This window comes from Rhinopithecus bieti, unplaced genomic scaffold (assembly GCF_001698545.2).
Source record: "Rhinopithecus bieti isolate Rb0 unplaced genomic scaffold, ASM169854v2 scaffold_62779, whole genome shotgun sequence".
In the NCBI taxonomy this organism is placed as follows: domain Eukaryota; kingdom Metazoa; phylum Chordata; class Mammalia; order Primates; family Cercopithecidae; genus Rhinopithecus; species Rhinopithecus bieti.
The window spans coordinates 217172-240421 of NW_016823701.1; the positions used below are offsets into that span (position 1 = coordinate 217172).

The following is a 23250-nucleotide window of genomic DNA, read 5'->3' on the forward strand; positions in this document are numbered from 1 at the left end:
AAAATAAAATAAAATAAAATAAAATAAAATAAAATGCCAAAGTCATTTTTTAAAGTAATCAAAAGAAGAAGACACAGACCTGGCTAACTTCAGGTCTAAGGTAGACCTTAAGAGATTAAGACAATTTCTATGCTGTATGAACTACAGTGTTTTTCTTGACATTTATTCTGTTTTATTAAAGCAAAATTTAAAATCATGATGAAATATTTTAAAAATACAATTCTTTCACTTACTTTTTCATCTTTTATAGTTACATAAAGGTAAACCTCAAATGTATCTTCTTCCACAGCACATAATCTGGCTTCCACCTGGGTAGTTGCTAAATAGCATAAATGAAAACACAAATTAGCTGATGTTAAAAGTATATTTGAAACAATCATGACTATTTCTCACCTAGTAACCTCTGCTAACCACTTAAGAGTGCCCAAATGGCTTCCTCGGGCAGGACCAGGGGGAGCATGTTAGGAAAAGGCACTCCTGAATGTGGAGTGGATCATGAGTCCTGTCCCTGTCAACAGGTTCCTGTGCCGCCCTGTGAATACCTCCTCAAGTATAGCTCCTGGTATTCTCTTCTCCTCCACTCCTCCCAAACCCAGATTTCCAGTGCCAGGCCTTCATCTGAGGTCCGTTCTACCCTGCAAAGCCCCACGGAGTGCAGCACCCGGCTACTCCCTTAGAGACTCAAAACCCCACAGCAGCAGCATCACTGCCACCTACCAGGCGCTGTGCTAAGTCCTTTAGAAACCTTCTTTCACTGAGTTCTTACCACTACCTTCAAGGTAAGTACAGTGGTCACATCATAGGCAAGGAGACCAGACTCAGAGGCTAAGTCACTTGCCTGAGCCACTGCGGACTAGATGGCCGGCCTTCTCCAAACTCGCATTCTCATCTCCTAGTAGCCCCCGTGGCTCACAGGGGCCAAAACTCCAGTCCCAGTGACCTCTCAGCCTCCCACTGCTCCCAGGTCAAAGGATCTGGCTCCTCCTCTACCCAGACAACGGCACAGCATAGGAGAGGGGCCAGGACCCAACGAGGTACCAGGCAGCACCACAGGCATTTCCCACCCACCAACCCTCTCACTGAGACCTGGTATCTGACTGCCAGGGGTTAAGACAGATCCCACAAAATACACTGTTTATAGTCACTGATATAAAATAAAAAGAACAGCTGAAGACATTTTATTCATCTTAAATTAGCAGTAATGAATATTACATAATAAATATCGATTTACTATCTCTTGCTCACTAAAAATGCTAGGTTTTTCAACAATTGCTGGTCCAATAAAATCCACATGAATTTATTTTGCAGTGCCACAGCTTTTATGCAAACAGAGGCAAGCATTATTACTGTGTAAGGGTTCCCTTGTACAAACAGCCCCCTGCTGATCTTAGCTGTAAATTACCGACTACCACAGTCACTAGGGGCGCAGAGTTACTGTGGCACTTGAGCTGGAAGAAGCCCCAGGTAGCTCAGGGAACTCCTCTGAGGAGGGCTGTTTGGCCAACAGGGGCATCTCCAACCCCCTCCAGCAGCAGAAGCTGAGGCCTCTGTGGGTGTCACTTCCAGGCAGGCCGCAGTGATCAGGCACTGGCTTACCTTTGAGAAGGTTCTGAAAGTACTGAATAGCTGCACTGTCCCACTTCTTGGCAGGTCTGGAACAGTGAACAGATGCAACTTCATTACATAAAAATCTGAGGCTAGCACACCAACAGCGTTTTGTAAACCATACACTGGACGTTTCTCGTACTACATATGGAACATGTGATGCAGATGACGGGGCACCTGGCGCTGGCCCTGCTCTGGGGGTGAGGATCCCACTGTATCCTGCAACACGCTCTTCTCAACACTGTCAGCTGCACTGGTGCAGACTCAAAGCACAGAGGTGCCACTGAGAATGACCTGTGCTCACCACTGCACTGTCTGTCACGACACCACCATCCCCAGACAAATCAGTCTCCCCAGCCAGAACACAAGGTCCTGGGACAGGGATCCTAAGTGTGCAGCGTCTAGCACAGTCTGGCACAGAGAGGGCACAACACATGCTGGTACATCAACACCCTCACAGGCAGTCGTGGGAGAGCCAGATACTATCTTTGTTTCATTTTCGTTTTTTGAGACAGGGTCTCTCTCTGTTACCTAGGCTGGAGTGCAGTAGCATGAACACAGCTTACTGCAGCCTTGAACTCCTGGGTTCAAGGGATCCTCTCATCTCAGCCTCCCGAGTAGCTAGGACTACAGGTGTGCTACACCACACCCAGCGATTAAAAAAATTTTTTTTATACAGAGAGGGTCTAGCTATATTGCCCAGGCTGGTCTCAAACTCCTGGGCTCAAGCGATCCCCCTGCCTTGGCCTCCCAAAGTGCTGGGATTACAGGCATGAGCTAACACAGTGAGTCTCAGCTACTATAAAACTACTGTTCCTCACTCTGCTGACCCTAGCACCCTCTCACTGGCTCCCATTTTACCCCTATCATCTTGTCCTTTCTGCATCTTTCTTAGGCTTTGCAAAGAAAATTGTAGGAAAAGTTGTAGAAAGTGGGGAAAGAGGAGAAACTTGGAAGCAAGGAAAAAAATAAAATGTAAGGTCAGAATGACATTTTATGTTTCTTCTGATTTTATGTACCAGAGATGCCACCACCATCCTCCAAGAATTATTTTAAAGATCAAATGAGATAATGTACATAGAACACTTAGCCCAGTGCCTGGATATAATCATTACTCAAAATGTTGGTTATTTTATTCTTATAAGAAAGATATTAAGCAATTCAAGAGAATTACAAAGGATTTATAAAAGGCAGTAAAGGTAGTGGTTCTAAAACCTTGTTACACACAAAGAATTACCTAATACTTAGCTTTTCTAAAAAAGCAAAATGTAGAAGATTAATAATAATGACAAGGCAAACAACCCAAGAGAAAACCCAAACTAACACATGAACAGGCAAATCAGCCAGTCTCTCCCTCTCTCACACAGAATAACCACATGAGTCAGTCTCTCTCCCTCTCACACACACAGAATAACCCCATCAGCCAGTCTCTCCCTCTCACACACAGAATAACCCCATCAGCCAGTCTCTCTCCTTTTCTCACACAGAATAACCCCATCAGCCAGTCTCTCTCCCTCTCTCACACACACAGAATAACCACATCAGCCAGTCTCTCTCCCTTTCTCACACACACAGAATAACCACATCAGCCAGTCTCTCCCTCTCTCTCACACACAGAATAACCCACATCAGCCAGTCTCTCCCTCTCTCACACAGAATAACCACATCAGCCAGTCTCTCTCCCTCTCACACACACAGAATAACCACATCAGCCAGTCTCTCTCTCTTACACACACAGAATAACCACATCAGCCAGTCTCTCTCTCTTACACACACAGAATAACCACATCAGCCAGTCTCTCTCCCTCTCTCTCACACACACAATAATCACATGAAGACATAACCAGCTTTGCAAGTCAGAAAAATACAAATTAAATCAAAACACCATTTTCACTGAGCAAACAAGCAGAAATTAGAAAGCCTAATGATATTCAATATTGTGTGGGAGTAACAGTGCTTTCCATACCCCAATGATGGCAGTATCAATTGCTAGTCTTTTTGAAGGGGAATTTGACAAAATCTATACAACTATAATACACATGTTAAAAGGGTGTTCTGGATAAAGCACAAACACAAAGGTATCAGATGTCAAAGAAGGTGACCAAACCCAGTAGGCCCTTCCCTGAGGGCATCCTAGGGTGGGTGGGGAAAGGCCCAGAAGCCCACATTTGTTCCCAGAAGGGCCCATGCAGAGGGGCAAGAGAGGACCGACTGCCTCTGAGGGGAGCTGGGCTGCACACACAGGGGCCCAATCATGCCTGGAGGGTGGGCAGTGGGCCGCTCTGAAAGACAGCAGTACAGGGGGCAGGGGCTGCTGAGTGCAGGAAATCCCACTCCCAGAGCCTTTTGTGAGCAGTGGGGTGGACTGGCTGGAGGGCGGCGTGGTAGGGCGCACTGGCCTCAGCAGGGACTTATCCTCACATCAGTGTAGACGCCACACCAGCCACAAGAGTGATGCACTCACCACCACCACGAAACTGTGGGTGCTGGGGGCTGGGGTGAGTGGAGAATGGGAAGGTCACCAAACAGCCCATGAAGGCAGTTTCTGAGTTCAGAGTACACAGTGCAACGTGGCATGCCAGTGGAGTCGGAACTGGGCTGCTCCCTGTGGCTTTTCCTTTCATAATGCCGTCATCCCAGAAGCGGAGGAGAAGAGGAGTACCAGGTAGAAGGATGGGGCTGACGTCTCTACAGACCACAGGAGGCAGAAGTCAGGCTACTCGGTAGTGCTCATTCAAGACAGCAGACATGGCACCTGCACCTGAGAGGGAACTGCCCAGGGCAGGGATCTGTCCTGTACAAACACTAGCGATGTAGTCAAACTCTAGAAAAAGGGAGCAAAGATGGGGTGCAGGGCACATGTATATATACGCCTCTAGGTCTGTGTATTTTATACGGATTTATCTGTATTCTTTTCTTTTCTTTTTTTTTTTTGAGACGGAGTCTCACTCTGTCGCCCAGGCTGGAGTACAGTGGTGCGATCTTGGCTCACTGCAACCTCTGCCTCCTGGGTTCAAGCGATTCTCCTGCCTCGGTCTCCCAAGCAGCTGGGATTACAGGCACGCACCACTGCGCCTGGCTAATTTTTGTATTTTTAGTAAAGATGGACTTCACCATGTTGGCCAGGCTGGTCTCGAACTCCTGACACCAAGTGATCCGCCGCCTTGGCCTCCCCAAAGTGCTGGGATTACAGGCATGAGCCACCAGGCCCAGCCAGATTCATCCATATTCCTACGGGACTGTACTGTGCAAATGGTTTGGAAACAACCTAGTGGCTACCCAGAGGGGAATGATTAAATACAGCAAGTATGTCAATCACATCCACCCAGGAAAAAGACTAAAAGTAGAAAGAAGAGATATGTATGTTGACAAAGAGTTTCAACATACTTTTTTTTTTTTGAGATGGAGTTTCACTCTTGTTGCCCAGGCTGGAGTGCAATGGTGTGATTTCGGCTCACTGCAACCTCCACCTTCCGGGTTCAAGCAATTCTCCTGCCTCAGCCTCCTGAGAAGCTGGGATTACAGATGCCCACCACCACACCAGGCTAATTTTGTATTTTTAGTAGAGACAGGGTTTCGCCATGTTGGTCAGGCTGGTCTTGAACTCCTGACCTCAGGTGATTCCCATACCTTGGCCTCCCAAAGTGCTGGAATTACAGGTGTAAGCCACCGCAACTGGCCTCAACATACATTATTAATTCTGCAAATAAGACAGTAAGTTCTAATTTTTGTTAAAAGCTCCACACAGGTAAGCGTGTGTAAAAGCACTGACAAAGGCCACAAGTTCAGGGCTGGAAAAGATCACAGAGGCCTCCCAGGAGGAAGGATGTGGGCCTGGAGAAAATTGCAATGGACTCTTTTATAATGCTCCATGGGCCCAGCACAGTGGTTCGTGCCTGGAATCCCAGCACTTTGGGAGGCCAAGGTGGGAGGATCACTTAAGCCCAGAAGTTTGAAACCAGCCTGGGCAAGATAGTGAGACCCTATCTCAAAAAAAGAAAGCAAGAAGGGAGGGAGGGAGAAGAGGGGAGGGGAGGGGGAAAAAGGGGAGGGGAGTTAGCTGGGTATGGTGGTGTGTGCCTGTAGTCCCAGCTATTTGGGAGGCTGAGGTGGGAGGACTGCTGGAACCCAGGAGGGTGAAGCTGCAATGAGCCATGATCATGCAACTGCACTACAGCCCAGGCAACAGGGCGAGACCCTGTCTCAAAAAGTGTGTGTGTGTGTGTGTGTGTGTGTACACATATGTATAATGCTCCATGATCCTATGTTCTATGAATATTTTTCTTTACAGTTAATTTATTACTTTTTATAAGTTTGAAACAAAGGCAAGAAGCACAGAGCTCAGGCCCTGCTCCAAACCCTCTCAACCACAGCCAGGTCAGCCAAACACTGACTCAGAAGCCCCTCCTGAAGAACAGAGACCTCCTGCTCAGCACTTCTACAGAGGAACTGGCTTCACAGAAACATCGTGCACTTGATAGAAGGCTTTTACTAATGATTTGAAGGATTTAAGAAGTTGTACTTACACAATGTCAGTACTGTCTCGGCAGAAGTCAATGTGTAATGTGACAGGCTTTGTGCAGTACAGGCTGAATTTTTTTGCTCTATAGGGAAGCTGCATAAACGATTCCACTACAACTCGGATGCTAAAAAGTGAAACAGAAACAGCTCCATTATATAGAAAATTATATACAACATATTCCATTACAGTGCACCTATTAATATACTTAATGTAAAACAAAACACACAAACAACAATTCTTTCTGTTTCTAATATAGCCACCAACAGTACCTGGAGACATTTGGTCAAGAGGGAAAAACTGTTTCTTGGGAGATTGAAAAAAATCATACTCTTTTGATACATAAAGCATGGATATGGTACATAGATAGCATATCAGTGAAATTGACATTTCATGATCTAGGGGTAGGAGTTTAGGAAAAAAATGTCTTAAGAAAGCTCCTGGCCAGGCACAGTGGCTCATGCCTGTAATCCCAGCATGTTGGGAGGCTGAGTCAGGCAGATCACCTAGGTCAGGAGTTCAAGATCAGCCTGGCCAACATGGTGAAACACTGTCTCTACTAAAACTACAAAAAATTAGGCGGGCGTGGTGGTGCGCTCCTATAATCCCAGCTACTCAAGAGGTTGGGGCAGGAGAATCGCTTGAACCTGGGAGGCAGAGTTTGCAGTGAACTGAGATCGTGCCATTGCACTCCAGCTTGGGCAACAAAAGTGAAACTCTGTCTCAAACAAGCAAACAAAACAAACAAACAAGGTCTAATAAGGCTCCTTAGGTGGACAAATACTGGATACTAATGAACATACCTGTAAAGCAAATTCTATTCAAGATTTTCTAAATATCAATCTCAATATATGACCAAAATTACCTTAAAAGTTTCTGTAAATGAACAGACGTTTTAATAATTAGTATTTGCCAGCTTTGCACTAAAGAGCTGCAGGACTGAGATTTTTAAATAGTAAGTTTGGCAATTTAATTTTCATTCTTCTTCAGCAAACGACAGAGCATTTTATTTTTACATTTTTTTCTTTGTAGAGTCCGGGTCTCACTATGCTGCCCAGGCTGGTCTTGAACTCCTGGCCTCAAGCGATCCTCCTGCCTTGGCCTTCCAAAGTGCTGGGATTACAGGTATGAGCCACCACTCCTGGCCGAAAAACCACTTCAACATACTATTTCCACATGAACTGGCTTTCTTTCCAGGGTTCCTATTATGCCCTGTCTGGGCAGCCTGGCCATCTTCTGTCTCAGACAGGTTAGGGAAAGGTAGCTGCATCCATGGGCCCCTGAAGTCTCCTCAAGCTCTAATCATACGATTTTCTCACCCAAAACAAACTAAATGTAAAACACCAAATGCAAAAAGAAAAGCTCCCCAAACAGTTAAACACAATAATTGTTTTTGCAGTGATTATGGTCGTATGAGATGCAGGATCACAAGCTCGAATGGTACCTACTCTTACATTAAGTACTGTAAATTCCCAATGTCTGATAAGCATGCCTGCCATGAAATTTTTCTGTTCAATAGAAACCTCCTGGCCGGGCGCAGTGGCTTACGCCTGTAGCTCAGCATTTTGGGAGGATGAGGCAGGTGGATAACCTGAGGTTAGGAGTTCAAGACCAGCCTGGCCAACATGGCGAAACCCCATCTCTACTAAAAATACAAAAATTAGCTGGATGTGGTGGCACATGTCTGTAGTCCCAGCTACTTGGGAGACTGAGGCAGGAGAATCACTTGAACTGGGAGGCAGAGACTGCAGTGAGCCAAGATCACACCACTGCACTCCAGCCTGGGGGACAGAGTGAAACTCCGTTTCAAAAAAACAAAACAAAAAAACCAGACACCTCTTATTGCAATCAAGTCTATTTGGTATTGCTCTTTCTCAGTGAAATCAGAATTCTCATATTTATTAAACTGACATCCTCTTACTCTGGGATGGGAAACTATGGAAAAATCATCAGAAAACACCAAGACCGACTTGTTGCTGGGGTTTTCTAATGAACTATGAAGTATGGTACCAGAAGCAGTGAAGGCTGCACAGCGCCATCTAGGCACCAGCTCATTCTGAGCCATTTCCCAACCTCACTGATGGTCACACCCTCCCTCTCTTAAGCAGGACAACCAGGAACACCTACGTGAGTACAAGCTCTGCTCTCTGCAATGCTGAGACTATGCCAGCAACACCTCTTCTGTGGAGAGGCATTTCTCTCTACCTCCTGGAAGTGTCTTTCTTGCAGCCAAGCCTCCCTAAAGGGCATAAGGAAACTGAGTACAGGCAGGAGAGCAGCCAGCAAGCAGCACCCAGGAGATGCAGAGAGCAGCCAGGAGATGCAGCGAGAACCCCAGGAAATGCAGAGAGCAGCCAAGAGATGCAGAGAGCACCCAGGAGATGCAGAGAGTATCCCAGGGGGTGCAGAGAGTACCCAAGAGGTGCAGAGAGAACCCAGGAGGTGCAGAGAGAACCCAGGAGGTGCAGAGAGAGCCCCAGGAGATGCAGAGAGTACCCAGGAGACGCAGAGAGCACCCAGGAGATGCAGAGAGCACCCAGGAGACGCAGAGGGTACCCAGGAGACGCAGAGCAGCCAGGAGATGCAGGGAGAACCCTAGGAGATGCAGAGAGCAGCCAGGAGATGCAGAGAGCAGCCATGTGATAAGAGAACCCAGGAGATGCAGAGAGCAGCCAGGAGATGCAGAAAGAACCCCCAGGAGATGCAGGGAGAACCCTAGGAGATGCAGAGAGCAGCCAGGAGACGCAGAAAGTAACCAGGTGATAGAGAGAGAACCCCAGGAGATGCAGAGAGCAGTCACGTGATAGAGAACCCAGGAGATGCAGAGATCAGCCAGGAGATGCAGAGATCAGCCAGGAGATGCAGAGAACATCACCTGAACCTGCCTGCCCTGCCAGGACAGACAGTAGCAGAGGGCCAGAGCCACCTTAGCCTTCATCCTGCCCACCCGCTCTGCCAGTCAGTGGGTGCAGACTTGAAACCCACAAAGCGCCCCTTCTTGAAGTTAAAGAACTCCAGTTTTGTCTTTTCTCAATGGTAGTGACCTCTAGCCCCATACTTTAAAATGGACATTCTCCTTTGAAACTGACATTTGTCTCTGAAAAGAGTGTAAGGTATACATACTTTTTGGATTTGACTGGAATGTTCTTGGCAAAGTCCACAAGGAAACATTCTGCCAGGTACTGGTCTGCGGAAGACATAATTGATTTGACAATGGCCCTGCACCAGCACTTTAGTTCCTCACAATAGACCACACACACCTGCAAAATAAACAGAGTTATTTTTATTTATTTATTTTTTGGAGACAGAGTGTCACTCTGTAGCCCAGTCTGGAGTGCAGTGGCACAATCTCAGCTCACTGCAACCTCCACCTCCCAGGTTCAAGCAATTCTCCTGCCTCAGCCTCCCAAGTAGCTGGGATTACAGGCGCCCACCACCATGCCTGGCTAATTTTTGTATTTTAGTAGAGACGGGGTTTCACCACGTTGCATAAGCTGGTCTCAAACTCCTGACCTCGTGATCCGCCCGCCTCAGCCTCCCAAAGTGCTGGGATTACAGGCGTGAGCCACCGCGCCCAGCCAACAGAAAGGTTTTTTCAGGTCAGTGTTAACATCTCGTCAAAGAACAAGAGAGCTAAAAGGTACTCTTAAAACCATCCCAGTCAACATTCTCCCTTACAGCAGAGGAAAGAGATGCCAGGAGGCCAGGCCTATCCAAGCTGAGTTCCTCTGCCCATAAGAAAACCTCAGGAACACAGGCTGCCTGGGTACTAGGTCACTGTTTTTCTTACTACAATCATTTTCACTCCTTAACTGAGGACAATTTTTAGAAAGTAAAATAAGAAAAATGCATTCCTTTACCTTCTTAAATCAGGAAATAATGCTTAGGAATGATTGTCAATAATGTGTCTGCCCAACAGGAAGCTGCCACCAGACTCATCCTTCCACTCCCTTACCCATGACTCTTTTTTTTTTTTGAGATGTTGTTTTGCTCTTGTTGCCCAGGCTGGAGTGCAACAGTGCAATCTTGGCTCACTGCAACCTCCGCCTCCCGGGTTCAAGCGATTCTCCTGTCTCAGCCTCCCAAGTAGCTGGGATTACAGGTGCATGCCACCAGGCCCAGATAATTTTTGTATTTTTTTTTTAGTAGATACGGGGTTTCATCATATTGGTCAGGATGGTCTCGAACTTCTGACCTCAGGTGATCCACCCACCTCGGCCTCCCAAACTGCTGGGATTACAGGCGTGAGCCACCACACCCAGCCTCCCCATGACTCTTACTGGCCTCTGACATTTGTTTACTATCTGTCATAACTGGACGCTGGCTCCTTGATGACATGGATTTTTGCCTGTTTTGTTTACCACCAAATGCCCGGCACCTAGCACGGTGCCTGACATATACTAAGTCTTCAAATACTACTTGAACCAGGCACGGTGGTACGTGCCTGTAGTCTCAGCTACTTGGGAGGCTGAGGCAGGAGGATCGCTTGAACCCAGGAGCTGGAGGCTGCAGTGGGCTATGATCGCACCACTGCACTCCAGCCTGGGTGGCACAGTGAGACCCTGTCTCAAAAAATAACAGCAATAAAATGTTTTAAAAATAAACTAACTGGGCCAGGCGTGGTGGCTCACACCTGTGGTCCCAGCACTTTGGGAGGCCGAGGTGAGTGGATCACCTGAGCTCAGGAGTTCAAGGCCGGCCTGACCAACATGGAAAAACCCCGTCTCTACTAAAAATACAAAAATCAGCCAGGGATGGTGGCATGTGCCTGTAGTCCCAGCTACCCAGGAGGCTGAGGCAGGAGGATCGCTTGAACCAGGGAGGCAGAGGTTGCAGTGAGCCAAGGATCATGCCACTGCACTCCAGCCTGGGCAACAAAATGAGAGTCTGTCTCAATCAATCAACCAACCAATCAATCAATAAACTACCTGTCTGATGGCTGAATAAGTACAGAGTCCCTGACTTATGATGGTTTAACTTACAATTTTCAACATTATGATGGTGTGAAACTATTGCAATTTTTACATAGTGTGCAGTATTCAATAAAATACATAGATATTTAAACTCTACTATGAAATAGGCTTTGTATTAAGTGATCTTGCCCAACTGTAAGCTAATGTAAGTGTTCTGAGCACATTTAAGTAGGCTAGGGTAAGCTAGGCTGGTCAGCAGGTTAGGTGTATTAAGTGCATTTTTTATTTACAATATCAGGACATAACCTCATCGTAAGTTAAGAAGCATCTGTAAATGCCTGCAGCCCCTTTTAAGGAGAACCACCCGGCAGAGGTGACAACCCTTGGCATCCTGACTGTACCACAGGACTGCCAGGCCACAGCCAACTCAACTAATAAACCGTATGCTAGCCACAGGTTTATAAAGCAGTCCAGCAGGGAGAGCTGTGCTCAAACAGAAAAGAAGGGGACTGATAGAGATTGCTGTCCTCAGGAATGTAAGTTGGAAAATACAGTACAGCCATACTGCAAAGGATAGATTCTAGAGAACCTCACATAACTCAAAACTTGAATAATTCAACAGAAATCCTGACAAAGGATGAAGGGTATTTCTATTTAATGCTGAAATCAAAGCATCCTGTAGAAACACCATGAATAGTTAATAATTTACACAGCCAGTCAACCTTGAAAATGAGGCATGAAAGCCACATTCATTTCATACATCTCCATGAGAGCTCTTCAGTGACCAGGTGCACTGTCAATGAGCATTAATTGTTTGTTGTTTTTGTTTTAGAGACAAGGTCTCATCACTACATTGCCTAGGCTGGACTCGAACTCCTGGGCCCAAGTGGTCTTCCCACCTCAGGCTCCCAAGTAGCTGGGACTGTGGACACATGCCACTGCACCCAGTTCAGCAGTAATATTTTGAAAGGAATCTTTCCTTCTGAGCACAGACCTCAACAGTAAGCTTAACATATTCAGTAAGCCATGCGTGAACAGATATGCTGTCATTCAGGCTTTCTTGTTCCATTTGTAGAGCAGATAGAGTACAGCCAGCATAATCTTTAAGGGTCACAGGACTTTTGGAATGGTAAATGAGCACTGGCTTCAACTTAAAAGTCGTCAGCTGCATTAGCCCTTAATAAGAAAGCCACTCTGACCTTTAAAGCTTTAGTCCTTTAAAGACACCAACTTCCCCTATTTATTTTTTAAGATGGAGTCTCTCTCTCTCACCCAGGCTAGTGTGCAGTGGCACCATCTCAGCTCACTGCAACCTCCACCTCCCGGGTTCAAGCAATTCTCCTGCCTCAGCCTCCCCAGTAGCTGAGATTACGGGCGCCTGCCACCACACCTGGCTAATTTTTGTATTTTTAGTAGAGATGGGGTTTTACCATGTTGACCAGGCTGGTCTCAAACTCCTGACCTTAGGTGATCCACCCACCTCGGCCTCCCAGAGTGCTGTGATTACAGGTGTGAGCCACCGCACCTGGCTGACTTCTCCTATTTAGCTCTGGAAGTCCGAGAAGACATCTTCTCCAATAGAAGGCTGTCTTGTATACATTGAAAACCTGTTATTTAGTGTGTCCACTTTCATCAATGATCTTAGCTACATCTGGAGAAACTGCTGCAGCCTCTCCATCAGCCCTTGTGCTTCACCTTGCACTTTGAGTCGTGGAGATGGCCTCTTTCCTTAAACCTCACGAACCAACCTCTGCTAGCTTCATATTTTTTCCCTGCAGCTTCCTAACCTCACTCAGCCTTTATACAATTGAAGAAAGTTAGGGCCTTGCTCTGGATCAGGCTTTGGCTGAAGGGAATGTAGTAACTGGTTTGAGCTTCTATCCTGACCAATAAAACATTCTCCATATTACCAATAAGGCTGTGTCTTTTTTTTTTTTTTTTTTTTTTTTCTCCATTTGTGTGTTTTCCAGAGTGGCACTTTTAATTTCCTTCAAGAACTTTTCCTTTGCATTCACAACTTTGCTAACTGTTTGGTGCAAGAGGCCTAGCTTTCAGCTTATCTCAGCTTTCAAAATGTCTTCCTCTAAGTTCAATCATTTCTGGCTTTTAATTTAATGTAATTCATCCTTTCACCTGAACACTTAGGGGCCATTGTAGGGTTATTAATTGGCCTAATTTCAATTGTGTGTCAGTGAACAGGAAGGCCTGGGCAGAGGGGGAGAGACAGTGGAGCAGTCAGAACACACATTTATTGATAAAATTCACCATCTTACATGGATGCAATTGGTGGCACCCCAAAACAATTAAAATACTAATTCAAAGATCACTGGCCACAGATCAGCATAACAGACAGAATAATAATGAAAAAGTTCGAAACATTGGGAGAATTACCAAGATGTGAAACAGAGACATGAAGTGAGGACCTGCTGTGGGAAAAATGGTGCCTTTAGTCTTGCTCCATGAAGTGATCTTCTTGCCTTAGCCTCCAGAGGAGCTGGGGCCACAGGCACGTGCTACCATGCCCGCTAATCTTTTTATGTTTTGTAGAGATAGCGTCTTACTATGTTGCCCAGGCTGTTCACAAAACTCCTAGGCTCAAGTAATCTTCTCGCCTTGGCCTCCCAAAGTGCTGGGATTACAGGAAGGAGCCACCACACCCAGCCCAAAATGTGGAATATTTTTAAAAACAATAGACCTGGTTTAACTTCTTCAATTAGTCAATGGCATGGAAACAAATAATTATGTTATTGTGCTTGCTTCAGCAGCACATACAATAAAATAAATGTTATTAATGATGATTTGGGGGAAGGGGATTCAAATTATTTCTGCTTTTTCTCATAAAGAGGTTATAAATCTTTTCCTATTATACCATTACAAAAAATCACTCCTTCTGAAAAGTAGCTGAGTTGCGGAGACCAAGACAAGGGGCAGTGGGAGCTGAGGCTGCAAGAAGGCAAGGAGGGGCCATGGCGTGGAGTAAGGAAAATGAAAACATGTGAGTTGGCCAAAGTCATGAGCAACCAAAAGGGAGGCGTTGGCCCTACACTAAAGACCCACTCCCTCTTTGCTGAGGTCCCTATACCTCTGTGGGATCTCAAATAATCCCCTGGTTCTCAGCCCCAGAGGCCCAGAGGGATGGCCCTAATGCCTGGGTGTAGATGACATTCTGTCTCCTCTTGCACCACATGGACCTTATGTGGCGGCCACCCCCTTCCATGACTAGCCTGAATCTTGTGCAAACTAAAGAACCTTACACGGGCCGGGCACGGTGGCTCACACCTGTAATCCCAGCACTTCGGGAGGCCAAGGCGGGTGGATCACTTGAGGTCAGGAGTACCAGACCATCCTGGCCAATATGGTGAAACCCCGTCTCTACTAAAAATACCAGAATTAGCTGGGTGTGGTGGCCCATGCCTGTAATTCCAGCTACTCAGGAGGCTGAGGCAGGAGAAGTGCTTGGATCTGAGACACGGAGGTTGCGGTGAGCCCAGATGGTGCCACTGTACTCCAGCCTGCGTGACAGAGCGAGACTCCATCTCAAAAAAAACCTAACACAAGGCACTGAGTGTAAGAAATTAAAATACTCTAAAAGTTTGAATCATCGTCGTTGCCAAAATAGTTTATATTGTGAGTGGTGTTTCAAGACACAGTGATTAAATAACATTTAGATACATACCTGTCCTTCTTCCAATGTTAATGGTTTTATTTTTATATCCTGACACATGCTGTCGTAGAAGTCATTCATGGCACTATTTAATTTTGATAGTCGGCATCATGATCTAAAAGGGACTACACCCTTTTATAATAGCCCAGAAGCAACCTGGATCTTCAATCTGTAAAATTTTTAAAGAACAAACAGAACAATATATGATTTAAAAGCAGTGCCACAAAATAATAAACTTTAGAGCCATGATCACTGTTTCTAATTTAAGTGACCTAACAAATTCTTGACAAATGCCTTTGCTTAAATGGTTAGACCAAAGATAAAATTCTAAAATACGTAACCAATAGGATGTAATTCTCAATTATGTGTTGTGACTCAAAAAACAAGCAGATGTCCTCAATCTCCTATATTCTGAAAAATCCATAATAATATACAAACACAAGGTTCAGAGCAATGTTTCTAGTACTTTTGTTTGTTAAAAAAAAAACCAGAGATGGTGCCTCGCTATTTTGCCCAGGCTAGTCTCAAACTCCGGGGCTCAAATAATTTTCCCACCTGGGCCTCCCTAAGTGCTGGGATTACAGGCATGAGCAACTGTTCCTGACCTGTATTATTCTTTTGTAAGAAAGACAAAGCACTGTGAATATAAGTACATTCTGCTCATAAGAAAAAAAGAAATAATGACAGATAAACCAAAATAAATGCAAACCATGACCCGAGGGGAGAAATGGAGAAGGGACACGGAAGGACGTCAGACTTCCTGGAATGTATTTTGTTGTGCACTATTGTTATTAGAAGCCAAGATTTTCATTGTTAAAGACACAAATATAAAGTGAAAAGCTAAATTTGAATTGAAAATACCAAAAGGTTTCGCTGTGTTACCCAGGTTGGAGTGCAGTGGCACAATCTCAGCTCACTACAACCTCTACCTCCTGGGTTCAAGCAATTCTCCTGCCTAAGTCTCCTCAGTAGCTGGGATTACAGGCATACACCACCATGCTCAGTTAATTTTGTATTTTTAGCAGAGACAGGATTTCATCATGTTGGCCAGGCTGATCTCGAACTCCTAACCTCAGGTGATTCGCCCATCTCAGCCTCCCAAAGTGTTGGGATTACAGGCGTGAGCCACTGCGCCCAGCCAAGAACTCATGATTTTTCAAAAGTATTACCTAACTCTGCCTAGAAAAATGACATCTCGAGATTTGGGATCCTAAATCCAAGGTGGCAAGAATACAGGTATTCACATTAGTATTATTTCTACTTTTCTGAAGGTTTGAACATTTTTATCACAAATAACCAGAAAAAAGAACAGCAGTTATTCTGGTTCCAGTAACAACAGAATAGTTTCTATATCACCTATGAGTAACAATAATAAATCCTGGAAAAAATACAAAATAACAATTTGAAGGCAGTGACGAGCTACCAAAAGCAAGCAGAACTTGGAGGAGAGTCAACCCTTGAAAGAAGGAAACTTCCCCGGGTGAGATCCACTTTTACATGGCTTTTCCCCTGAGCCCATTCCCCAGTCCATGTGGTGTTAAGCAGCTGCAATTCAAGGAGAAAGTCATAATGTTTGTGGCTTGAGGAAATCAGAGAACAGAGTTTGGGGCTGCCATAGCAGCTTGAGAATTAAAGGGTAAAATTCCTAAATGGACAGCCAAAGAAGGGGAGCCCTAAGGTCTGCATAAGAACACCCATCACATTCTTGGCAGAGATGAGACCCCAAGGAGTCCAGAGAAGACCAACGGTGGGAAGTCTGAAAGAAAATACAGTTTTAGCCAGGTGCTGTGGCTCACACCTGTAATCCCAGCACTTTGGGAGGGCGAGATGGGTGGATCACAAGGTCAGGCAATCGAGACCATTCTGGTGGACACGGTGAAACCCCATCTCTACTAAAAACACAAAAAACTAGCCGGGCGGGTGGCGGACACCTGTAGTCCCAGCTACTCGGGAGGCTGAGGCAGGAGAATGGCATGAACCCGGGAGGCGGAGCTTGCAGTGAGCTAATTTCCAGCCACTGCACTCCAGCCTGGGTGACAGAGCGAGACTCCACCTCAAAAAAAAAAAAATTGTCTTTATTCATAAACAACATGATTGTCTATACAGAGAACCTTAAGGAGTCTATTAAAAAATTAGAACTACAATGAAAACTATAAAACACTGCTGAAAGAAATTAAAGAAGACACAAATAAATGGAAAGATATCCCACATTCATTGACTGGAAGACTTAATATCATTAAGATGTCAATCCTGCTCAAAGCAATCTACACATTCAATTCAATGCCTACCAAAATCCACAATGATATTTTTTTCAGAAATAGAAAAGCACATTCTAAAATTCATGTGAAATCCCAAGGGACCCAAAACAGCCAAAACAATATCAAAAAAGAACAAAACTGGAGGACTCACACTTGATCTCAAAACTTTACCAAAACTTCACTACAAAGCTACAGTCATCAAAACGGTGTGGTACTGAACTAAAGACATATAGACCAACAGAGTAGAACAGAGAGTCCAGAATAAACCCTTGTGTATCTATTCAAATGATTTTTGACAAGGGTACCAAAACCATTCAGGGAAAGGTTTTGTAATAAATGAGTGTTGGGAAAACTGGATATTCACATGCAAAAGAATGAACTTGGAGGCCAGGCAAAGTGGCTCACACCTGTAATCCCGGCACTTTGGAAGGCCAAGGCAGGCAGATTACCTAAGGTCAGGAGTTCGAGACAAGCCTGGCCAACATGGTGAAACCCCATCTCTACTAAAAATACAAAATTAGCCAGGTGTGATGGTACATGCCTGTAATTCCAGCTACTCAGCAGGCTACACCAAGAGAATCACTTGAACCTGAGAGGTGGAGGTTGCAGTGAGCTGAAATTGCATCACTGTACTCCGGCCTGGGTAACACAGTGAGACTCTGTCTCAAAAAGAAAAAAAAACCCAATGAATTTGGACCTTTATGTGACACTATACTCAAAATGGATCCAAAACCTAAATGGAAGGCCTAAAACTACAAAAGAAAACACAGAACAAATGCTTTGTGACATTGGATTTGACAATTTCTCGGATATGACACCAAAGGCACAGGCAACAAAAGAAAAAACAGACAAACTGGGCTTCATTGAAATTTAAAAATTGTGTGCATCAAAAGTCACTATCACCACAGTAGAAAGTCAACTTATGGAATGGGGGAAAATATTTGCAAAGCTTATATCTCATAAGGAATTAATATCCAGAATACACAGAGAACTCCTAAAACAATATAAAAACCCAGACAACCAATTAAAAAATGGGCGAAGGATTTGAATAGACATTTCTCCAAAGAAGATATACAAATGGCCAATAAATACATGAAAAGGCGCTCAACATCACTAATCATTAGAGAAATATAAATCATAACCATAGTGAGATACTACCTGACACTCATGAGGATAACTACTGTCAAAAAAAACCTGAAAACTCAGTGTGCAGGAAGGTGTGTTAAAACAAAATAATGTGTTAGCAAGGCTGTGGAGACACTGGAATCACTGTGCACTGTTGGTAGGAATGTAAAATGACATAGCTGCTGTGGAAAATGGTAGCGTGGCTCCTCAAAAAATTAAAACTATAATTCCCATACAATGCAGCAATTCCACTATTGGGTGTAGATCCACGAGAATTGAAAGATCTTGAAGAGATACTTACACACCTGTGTTCATAGCAGCATTGTTCACAATAGCTAAAATGTAGAAGCAACTCAATGTCCCTCAACAGATAAATGGATAAGCAAAATGTGGTATAGAATGGACTATTATTCAGTCTGAAAAAGGAAGGAAATTCTTTTTTTAAAAAAAGACTGCTTTATTTTTTTTTTTTTTTTTTAAGAGACAGGTCTTGCTATATCGTCCACCTTACCTCAAGCAATCCTCACCAAGCAAGCCATCCCGCCTCAGCCTCCCAAGTAGTTGCGCTCACGTTTCACATCACTGCATTTGGCTCAAAAGCAAAGAAAGAAATTCTGACACATGCGCTACAACATAAGAAACCCTGAGGACATTATGCTGAGTGAAATAAGCCAGCTCACAAAAGGATAAACTGTATGATGCCACTTACATGAGCGCACTAGAGTAATCAAATGCCACAGAGAAAGCCAGAGTTCATTTTACAAGAGGAAAAAGACTTCTGGAGCATGACACTGCGCTGATGTGTACAACATGTATGAATGTATTTAATACCATGCAACTGTCACTAAAAATGCTAAGATGGCAAGACTTATGGTTACATGTATTTTACACAATAAAAGAATATATTATGCCAGAACTAATAATTGACTTTACAAGGCTACAAGGCACAAGATTATTGAAATAATTCAATTGTTGCTACAAAGAGATACCTAAGAATACAACTAACAAAGGAAATTGAAAAGAGCGACACAAACAAATGAAAAACATTCCATGCTCCAATGATAGGAAGAATATCGTGAAAATTGCATACTGTCCAAAGTAATTTATAGAGCAAATGCTATTTTCCCATTAAACGACCATTGACATTCTGCACAGAAATAGAAAAAACTACTTTAAAATTGATAAGGAACCAAAAAAGAGCCCATAAAGCCAAAACAATCCTAATCAAAAAAATTAAGTTGGAGCATCAGCTTACCCAACTTCCAAACCTATACTACAAGGCTACAGAACCAAAACAGCATGGGAACTGGTACAAAACAGACCCACACAAGAACCAACTGGGAACAGAATAGAGGATTCTTCCAGGGAAATAAGACCCACCACATCTACAAACCATCTGGAGTTTTGACAAGGCCTGATAAAAACGGCCCAATTGGGGAAAGGATTGCCTAATGTAATAAAAATGGGCTGGGGAAAACTGGCTTAAAGGCCCATATGCCAAGGAAAATGGAAAACTGGACCCCTTTCCTTACACCTTTACACAAAATTAACTCAAGATAGAGTAAAGACTTAAAGGTAAAACCTAAAACTATAAAAAACCCTAGAAGAAAATCTAAGCAATACCAGCCGGGCGCGGTGGCTTACACCTGTAATGCCAGCACTTTGGGAGGCCGAGGTGGGCGGATCAAGAGGTCAGGAGATCGAGACCATACTGGCTAACACAGTGAAACCCCATCTCTACTAAAAATACAAAAAAATTAGCCGGGCATGGTAGTGGGTGCCTGCAGTCCCAGCTACTCAGGAGGCTGAGGCAGGAGAATGGCGTGAACCTGGGAGGCGGAGCTTGCAGTGAGCCGAGATTGTGCCACTGCACTCCAGCCTGGGCAACAGAGCGAGACTCCATCTCAAAAAAAAAAAAAGAAAGAAAAAGAAAATCTAGGCAATACCATTCAACACATAGTCAATGGCAAAGATTTCATGACAAAAACATCAAAAGCAATTGCAACAAAAGCAAAAATTGACAAATGAGATTGAATTAAACTAAAGAGCTTCTGTAGAGCAAAAGAAACTATCATCAGAGTTAACAGAAAGCCTACAGAATGGGAGAAAATTTTTGCAGTCTTTCCATCTGACAAAGGTCTAATATCCAGAATCTATAAAGAACTGAAACAAATTTACAAGAAAAAAAACAATCCCATGAAAAAGTGGGCAAAGCATGTGAACAGACACTTCTCAAAAGATCTTTATGCGGCCAACAAACATTAAAAAAAGCTCAACATCACTGATCATTAGAGAAATGCAAATCAAAACCACAATGAGATACCATCTCATGCCAGTCAGAATGGCATATTATTAAAAAGTTAAGAAACAACAGATGGCTGGCGAGGCTGTGGAGAAATGGGAATGCTTTTACACTGTTGGTGGGAGTGTAAATTAATTCAACCATTTGTGGAAGGCAGTGTGGCGATTCCTCAAAGATCTAGAACTAGAGAAACCATTTGACCCAGCAATTCCATTACTAGGTACATACCCAAAGGAATATCAATCATTCTGTTATAAAGACATGCATGCGTATGTTCATTGTAGCACTAGCCACAATAGCAAAGACTTGGAATCAACCCAAATGCCCATCAGTGATAGACTGGAAAAAGAAAATGTGGTACATATACATCATGGAATACTATGTAACCATTAAAAGGAACAAGATAATGTCCTTTGCTGGGTCATGGATGAAGCTGGAAGCCATTATCCTCAGCAAACTAACACTGGAACAGAAAACCAAACACCATATGTTCTCACTTATAAACAGGAGCTGAACAATGAGGACACATGGACACAGGGAGGGTAATCACACACTGGGGCCTGTGGGGCAGAGGGGAGGGAGAGTATCAGGATAAATAACTAATACACGTGGGGCTTAATAACTAGATGATGGGTTGATAGCTGCAGCAAACCACCATGGCACACGTCTATCTATGTAACAAACCTGCACGTCCTGCACTTGTATCCTGGAACTTAAAATTAAATTAAAAAACAATAATTTAATCGTATTACTATATTCCAGAAATGGATATTGGAAATTGAAAATTACAAAAAGGCTGGGAGTGGTGACTCACTCCTGTAATCCCAGTACTTTGGGAGGCTGAGGTGGGAGGATTGCTTGAGCCCAGGAGTTTGAGACACCAGCCTGGGCAACACAGTGAGACCCTGTCTCTAAAACAAAAATTTTTTAAATTAGCTAGGAGTGGGGGCAAATGCTTTTAGTCCCAGCTACTCAGGAGGCTGGGGCAGGAGGATCCCTTGAGCCCAGAAGTTTGAGGTTGCAGTAAGTTGTGATTACAGAACTGCGCTCCAGCCTGGCCAACACAGCAAGACCCTGTGTCTTTTACTGAAAAACAAAACCCAGTAATTACTTAAAGGTTTAAATCTTAAAAATATGTGCAAAATTCCTATGCTGAAAGTTATAAAACACTGATGGAAAGAAATGAAAGAAGACCTAAATAAGTATAGATATACTGTGTTCATGGATTAATGTATTTTCTCTGAACCCATCTATAAACACAACTCCATTCCAGCAGAGCTTTTTTTCTTCTTTTTTTTTTTTTGGTAGACTCAACAAGCAATTACAAAATGCATATTAGAAAAGCCAAGGAACTAGAACAATTCTGAAAAAGAATATAGATGGAAGACTCATATCACCTGACTTCAAGAGTTACCTATAAAGCTACAGTAATAAGACAGTGTAGTATTGTACATAAATCAATATAGCAGGAATATAATCACACATATAGTCAATTGATTTTTGATAAGACACAAAGGAGGAAGGATAGTCATCAGTTAGATAATCGTGTGCAAAGAAATGAAACTTCAGCCATTCCTCGCACCATATACAAAAATTAACTCAGATCATATCTCTAAATGTAAAATATAAAATTATAAAACTTCTAAAAGGATACATGGGGGTCCAGGTGCAGCAGTTCATGCCTGTAATCCCAGCAATTTGGGAGGTTGAGGAAGGCAGATCACTTGAGGTCAGGAGTTGGATACCAGATGGTGAAACCCCCATCTCTACCAAAAATATAAAAAATTAGCTGGCTGCAGTGGCACGCGCCTGTAATCCCAGTTACTCAGGAGGCTGAAGCAGGAGAATCGCTTGAACTCGGGAGGCAGAGGTTGCAGTGAGCCGAGATTGCTCCACTGCACTCCAGCCTGGGCAACAGAGCAAGACTCCATTTCAAAAAAAAAAAAATTAAAAAAAATAATAAAAGGATACATATGGGAAAAAATCTTCGTGACTGCAAGTCAGGCAAAGATTTCTCAGATATTTAAGACTAAATAATATTCCATTGTATATGTACAAACCACCTTCCATTTACCCAATCATCTGTTGATGGATACACGGGGGGAAAAATATTTCATCCCTGTAAAAGCTAACTTCATCTGCAGGACAGGTGGTACCCGCACCGCACTTGGGGAGACACTCCTATTCAGGACAGAATTTGCTCAGGGGGTGAGCTGGGTGAGGGCCGTAAGTGGGGACAGATCAGAGTTGAGCAGGTAAATAAAAGGGTTCCTGGGCCCAAATGAGAGGAAAGGGGTTCCCTAACAGAAAGCAGGAAGTCCAGCTCCTGCCGTCAAAGTTCTCCCTGGATGGTTGTGCACCTGTCAGGATGTGCAGCCCTGGAAGAGCCCTGTCTCTTCTAAAGGAGAAATCGGACTAGCATCCTTAGGACTGATGGACTACATCTGACTGGGGGTGAAGAGCTTGCCAGGGGGATCTGAACCCCTAAAAGTCTCAGGGCAAATTCTCTGTAAGAGTCAGTTTCCTCAAACGCTTGTGAATCTTTGTTCAGAGAGATTACACAAGACATCAAGTAAGAGAAGGAGAGTGCTGGTTTTAAAAATTGCACTGGCCGGGCGCGGTAGCTCACGCCTGTAATCCCAGCACTTTGGGAGGCCAAGGTGGATGGATCACGAGGTCAGGAGATCGAGACCATGCTGGCTAACAAGGTGAAACCCCGTCTCTACTAAAAATACAAAAAATAAATAGCCGGGAGTGGTGGTGGGCACCTGTAGTCTCAGCTACTTGGGAGGCTGAGGCAGGAGAATGGTGTGAACCCGGGAGGTGGAGCTTGCAGTGAGCCAAATCACGCCACTGCACTCCAG

General features: G+C 44.1%; 1 protein-coding gene across 1 annotated transcript in view; it reads right to left on the reverse strand.

Annotated features, from left to right (window-relative positions):
- The window catches only part of TDRD12 (tudor domain containing 12), a 102011-nt gene that overhangs the window by 76466 nt on the left and 2295 nt on the right, over positions 1–23250 (reverse strand). Inside the window, 5 exon segments of the mRNA XM_017861714.1 lie at positions 234–319; positions 1597–1652; positions 6132–6251; positions 9248–9384; positions 14714–14870. Coding sequence (XP_017717203.1) covers positions 234–319; positions 1597–1652; positions 6132–6251; positions 9248–9384; positions 14714–14782 — 468 coding nt within the window. The 5' untranslated portion in view covers positions 14783–14870.